Here is a 6,150-nt window from a genome sequence, read left to right as displayed (position 1 = left end):
CAATCTCCTGATCTCTTCTGAAGTAACATTTTGAGCATTGATCAGCTAAGAAATGGTCGAGATGCTTCCACCAACCTTTTCTACACACTCACATTCTTCCAGAGTGGTTTTGGAGAAGGTTTGCTTGCGTGTGCCCACTTTGGGATTAGCCAAAGGAACCTTGTAGAACTCAAACACTCGAGTGAGGAGAAAGCCATATGGAAGCCCATGATTGCCACCTTTAAAGTTTGCCACCTTTTGCATATGGTCTATCATGATTGATGGGATATTGATTGAGATAAATTCATCAAGAGCCTCCATTAAGACCAGATCAGACTTTGTAGCTATAGACCGCCTCTCAGCACGAGGCAAAAACACCTTATTGACCAGCTCAAAGAGAAGCTGATACTCAGGAAGTAGTACATTCTTATGCACCTGTTCTCTCTGCTGAACTGCTTGCTCTTTCATGATAGCTCTCCTAAAGTTAGCACCACAGGCACCATTGACTGAGGACGTCCCTTCACATGGAATTTGGAGAATCTTCCCCAATGCTGAAGCGTCAAGCACAATGTCTACTCCATTTACTAGCACACAAATGTTATCCCCCTCAATAGTGAAGAAAGATGCGTAGATATTTTGTATCATATCTTCGTACACCTTAGGCATATCCTCTTGAAACAAATGCTCCCATTACTGAAATTCTACCATCTCCAGAACTTGCCTCATACCTACCATCTCTAAGATTGCCGGATCAAACATTCTATCCGTTTCATCTGCTCCTCGAGCATTTTTATGATCTTGAGGTTGGTACTGGACTCGTTTCATTCGATGACGGTTCTTACCTGCGGGCGATTTCCTGAGATGGATCGGGTTCAATTCTGCTCAGTGTGTGGCTTTGGTTTTGTAACTGAGCTATCACCGCATGTTGAGCCTGTAACATTTCGAAGATCATCCGTAGATTGATTCCATCTCCTATATTATTTTGAGAATTCTGCGTTGTCAATTGGGCTCCACCACAGATGCTATTCTCGGGTTCAGTAGGCAAGTTTGTGTCGATAAGCACATGCGAGTTAGCGTCCAACAGGTCCGTAACTGGAATTCCGACAGGATCAACAGGCGATACTTCGTTACCGGGCGCTATGTTGTTATTTTCATCATAGTGATTGGACTCATTGTTAACAGGTAGGGGTGCTAATTGCGAGATTAACATTTTAAGCTTAAACCTGAAATCAGAGACACTTCAAAGAACAAGTGTAAAATAGTATGATTTCGACCATATACAGTATCAAATAACCACTATTATCGTTAGTCCCACGGTGGGTGCCAAACTATTTACCCTCAAAATCGGATAACAATTGAATTTGTAAGTGGTTTTAAAGATATGTGAATTAAATTGATACAAAGCGATAAATTAAATTGCAATTGAAGTGAAATATGATAAAGTATATTCAAGCCACACGAATTGAACAGTAACATCCCTGAGGATGTGAACCACCCTTGAACAGAATACACTTTGATCAGTATAGAAGAAAAGTAGCTTACAGAAAGAAAATAATAGTATACTACTTAGAGACACATGTTACAATGTACTTTACAAGTAATTAGACACCCTTTTTATAGTAGGGAAGTCCTATATTAGGTACAATTCTATAAAAGGTAAAAATATCCTGATTTGCTAATTTGTCGGTTCCTTATTGATAAGTGCCGAGATTCCCGCCATAATACCTGACCGATCACGGATATTTCGGCTTTCCATTTTTTCGGTCTTCTGTCGGTCAATGTTTCCTCGAACTCGTTCGGGGTCATGAACTCAATGTTCTCGAGGAAAGACATTCTGACCTCGTGTCTGGTTCGATAGGACTCAGAGTCGATCTTCAATCCCTCACGTTCGAGCCGGTCTGTCATGTAGTAGATGAGCCCGATTTCAACCATATACGAAAGTACTTTTGAGCAACAATTAGTGTTTGGCCAAGCTTTTAAAAAACTTTTTGTAATTATATTTTTCTCAAAAGTCAAAATTGCTTTTGGAGAGAAGCTCATTTTTTCTGCCTTTTCAAAACTGTTGCTACTTCTTCGTAAAAGCGCTTTTTTTTTTCCTTTCAAAAGCTTGACCAAACCCGTCAACTTTGAAAAAAAATACTTCTAAAAAGAAAAGTTCTCCTAGGATTGGAAAAGCTTGACCTAACAGATTATTGGATTAAGATGATTAACTATACTTGTAAAAAAGATCCATACTAGGTAGTATATATTTTAGCAACGTTGTATAATCAGTGGCCTTATTATTGGATTAAATTGGGGATGATGAAATATTTGGATAATTTGTTTGAGCAAATTAACATTCATATAAAATTAAATTTACATACTACATAATTAAAAAAAAGTGTCTTAGTTCTATAACATTTTCCCCTTAATTTTAGAGTTTCAATGCATTCCATTTTTGAGTAGGAGAAATTAATATTGTAAAATTAATTACTTCTTTATCCAACCCTAAAGTTCAATGAATACTAAAGCTAAAAAATAATGTGAAGTCATTTACTCTCTCTGTATTACTCCATCCGTTCATTTTCACTTGTACACTATTAAATTTTGTATTCCTTAAGAAATAATAAATAAAGTGTATAATTTTTTTCATAATACACATATTAATTGGTGTATATTATTAATGGATTTGAAAAACGATTTAGAATGAGTAATAATGCTAAGATCAAAACAGGAAAAATAAATTATTTTCTCTTGATATGCGAAAATGGATAAGTAAAAATGAAAATGTACTTTAGAATAGTAGAAGAGTAAAGTTGAACGGAGGGAGTACTTTACGTAGTTCTATATTTTTTAAATTTGTTTTTAAAAAATGATGCTATGTTATAACATGTTTAATACGACAAGTTTTTAATTTTTTTTAAGAGCTCGTGATTAATTAAATAGAGTTTCATCGAATGAAAGAGGCAGTAATAAGAAAACAATACGTTCTTGAAGCCGTTCAATTTTCAGAAGAAACTCTCCTCTCTTCTTTAATATTCTCTCCTATTTATGTTTATTACAGTAGTAAGTATTATTTTTACCTGGCTATTAATGGTTACTATTATTTTAACTTTCCTATTATGGTTATTGCGTGGCTTTTTTATTTTGAGTAAAAGAAAAACAGCATGGTCAAAGGAAGTGACCACACACGGGTCAAAGTTAGTGACCACAAACAGTGTTTATGGCACCTGACCCCGCAAACAAGCACGACAGTAGTGCCACAAGAATTAGTATAATGAGATGCTACGTTAAGAGAAGTAAAGAGTATACAGTATGTTTTGTCTGTTACCTTGGACTAAAAGCAAATCCCAACTCTCAAGAAACAACAGGAAAAATCGAATTTAATAATAGCGTGGGATAGAATAGGGGACAAGTGGGATAATGCGATGTAGATTTGCTAAGATCTTTCAGTATCTCTTCTTCAATCTTTTACTAGATTTCTTCCTTTACTATATCTACTACTCCCACATTACCAAATAGAACCATCCTTTATTATTCGCTTTTACTACCTTTTTCTTACTTGGATTCTATTTTGAAACAGAGACCCAATATTTGTATTTTTGGTAATAGAAATGGAGAAAATGGCAAATGAGTTGCATGTTCTTGCTGTGGATGATAGCCATGTTGATAGGAAGGTTATTGAGCGATTGCTGAAGATTTCTTCTTGTAAAGGTTGGTTTTTTTTTCAACAGTTCCAATAGCCTCTGTATTTGTTATCGACAGCCCAAAAATTTGCTTTTACTACATGTTTATTATAAGTTGTTTGTTAAAAATTCATAGAATGTGGTGTTTTGCATTTGCAGTTACGGCGGTGGAAAGTGGAAGGAGAGCTCTGCAATATTTGGGTTTAGACGGAGAGAAGACTTCTGTGGGAATTGATGTAAGTATGAACACATTTCTGCTGTTGTTTCTTTTTACTCTAGTGACTAGTGATTCGTTGTATTAATGAAATTTGCAATTTTTTGGATTTCAGGGTTTGAAGGTAAATCTGATATTGACAGACTATTCTATGCCTGGGATGACTGGATATGAACTTCTCAAAAAAATTAAGGTATGTTGTTGATGGGGTTAGTTTGTTTCATGTCATGTCTTTATATTAGGCCTATCTGTTGTTGCTTCTTGAGATCAATAATGGTGAATGACACCTTTCCTTATTATTGAGCAGGAATCATCGGCATTGAGCAAGATCCCCGTTGTTATTATGTCATCGGAAAAGATTTTACCTCGCATTGATAGGTAGGTACATCCATCACTAGTTTTTGTTTATTTGTAATAGTTTTGATCAAGTATATATGTTGTTAACGTGCCCTTGAACTGGATTCATTTACCAATTGTTACTTGGTTTACTGTATTGAAGAAATTGGTCTAAAACAACTCTCTAATTTCAGAAGGGACCATATGTTGCTTCTAAAATTTTTTGTAGTACCATATATTTGGCTGTTGAGCCTTATTGTCTAAGTTCTAACTATGAAAAGGTGAAAAAGAAAATATTCTTATCTACACTCTTGAAAAGAACATATCAACTGACTGTTCACGTATGTGCTCTTTTAGCTAAAGAAAACTTTGTTGGCATTTCTCATGGACAGTGGATTTCAAGTTAGCACAAAATTTCCTTTGTAATTTGGACGGTCTAATTGAGTATTTTGTTTTCTTACTAGATGTTTGGAGGAAGGGGCTGAAGAATTTCTGCTGAAGCCTGTTAAGCTCTCTGATGTAAAGCGTCTCAGAGACTTCATACTGAGAGGCGAGGGAGATAACGAAGAAACAGAGAAGAAGATCAAAGAAGGAAGTTCAAGGAAGAGAAAATTTCATGAGGATTCATCGACACAATCAATGCCATCTTCTTTAGTAACAGGCCATGATATACAATCAAAACCAGAATCTTCAGCAGCATCAGTATCTCAGCAGCCTCTACCAAAGCAACCCAAGATCGGGTAACAGAGGATAGGTTATGAATTATGATACATAATCTTTTGACACCCTATGATTATGAACTTTCTTTTGTGTGTATACTATCTCATAGTTGTACATGTTTAGCACCTCCATTTTGGGCCTTTTTTTGGAAGAGAAGTGAGCTCTATAGAAAAAGTTGGTAAATTCACATGATTTCCTATTTGTTACTCCTATTTGTTTCTTTTGTAACAAACCCACCCGGGATATTGACATTTAACGCTATGACATTGCCTTCTTAGCAACCAAATCTTGTTGTCAACTTCTTTTTTTTCTTTTTCTTCTTGCATTTGTTTGTTTAGTTACGCTTGGGCTGGTCTTTTTCAACTTTCACCATTTGAATTGATTCTTATCGTTTGTCTTCTTTTTCTTTCGGCATCTTCCAATGTAACTGAAATAGAAAATAAATTTTAAAAAAATAATTCAACTTTACTTTCCAAACTGCCATTTGAGTTGACTGGCTTTCTTTAATCGGCAAAAGGTCAACGATTGAAGCTTCTTTGTTGGTGGAGGTTCTACATAGGAAAATTTACACAATACATTTAAATAACTGTTTTCAGCTTCTGGTATTTGTCGTTTGGTTGCGTTAGTCGTAGTGCTATGAGTTCAATTTTCTCTACTCTTTCTTCTTCTTCTTCTTCTCCTCTTTTGATCCAAATGTAATAAAAATTCTTTTAAAAAATGGTATTTCCTTATCGAAGTGTTTCATAACCATTTCATCAAATTTTGTTAAAGAGGCAACATTTATTTAATTAACTATTGTCTTCAACATTTTTCCAACTTTCCTTTTTCAATTTTCCGTTAGAGTTGATTGTCATTCCATTAATAGGCAATAGGTCGAGGATAGCAGCTTCGTGTGACGGTCAGATGTGAAGGTTTCAAAATATTCCCCAACCCGCGAAAAGTAAAGGAAAAATACTTTTGTAGAAAAACTATCCTGCCTTAAAAGTTCTTTTTCTTATAAATTAAATGATATTATATCTCAAGCATATTTGTGTTGATTATGTACAATCAAGAATTAATGTAGGTCTAGCTTTAACATTAGAATTAAAATTTATTAATACAGATTTTGGCTGAATTAAGCATGTTTAGGTTTTGATTTTGCTAGTATTCCACAATCTATTCCTGGCAGCGAAGTCTTATTAGCGGTACAAAAAGTTTCTTGTACTTGGACCAAAGTGATTTGTTTATAATCTAGCC

General features: G+C 34.9%; 1 protein-coding gene across 1 annotated transcript; it reads left to right on the top strand.

Moving 5' to 3' along the window:
- Nucleotides 1-3,278: 3,278 nt before the first annotated feature.
- On the top strand, nucleotides 3,279-5,101 carry LOC107780818 (two-component response regulator ARR6-like). Its single transcript, XM_016601400.2, has 5 exons — nucleotides 3,279-3,672; nucleotides 3,804-3,880; nucleotides 3,974-4,051; nucleotides 4,166-4,236; nucleotides 4,659-5,101. The coding sequence occupies exons 1-5, from the start codon at nucleotides 3,573-3,575 to the stop codon at nucleotides 4,936-4,938; spliced, it is 606 nt and encodes a 201-aa protein (XP_016456886.1). The 5' UTR covers nucleotides 3,279-3,572; the 3' UTR covers nucleotides 4,939-5,101.
- Nucleotides 5,102-6,150: the final 1,049 nt, after the last annotated feature.

Source organism: Nicotiana tabacum, chromosome 6 (genome assembly GCF_000715075.1).
Source record: "Nicotiana tabacum cultivar K326 chromosome 6, ASM71507v2, whole genome shotgun sequence".
NCBI classification, from domain to species: domain Eukaryota; kingdom Viridiplantae; phylum Streptophyta; class Magnoliopsida; order Solanales; family Solanaceae; genus Nicotiana; species Nicotiana tabacum.
Note: the sequence above shows the minus strand (reverse complement) of the source record. Positions and strands in the feature narration are given on the sequence as shown.

Bases quoted from the DNA above. Each gene is read 5' to 3' on its own strand.
- LOC107780818 (XM_016601400.2), top strand. From the start codon at position 3,573: ATGGAGAAAATGGCAAATGAGTTGCATGTTCTTGCTGTGGATGATAGC. The intron at 4,052-4,165 runs GTATGTTGTTGA...ATTATTGAGCAG, and splicing joins AACTTCTCAAAAAAATTAAG to GAATCATCGGCATTGAGCAA. The intron at 4,237-4,658 runs GTAGGTACATCC...TTTTCTTACTAG, and splicing joins ATTTTACCTCGCATTGATAG to ATGTTTGGAGGAAGGGGCTG.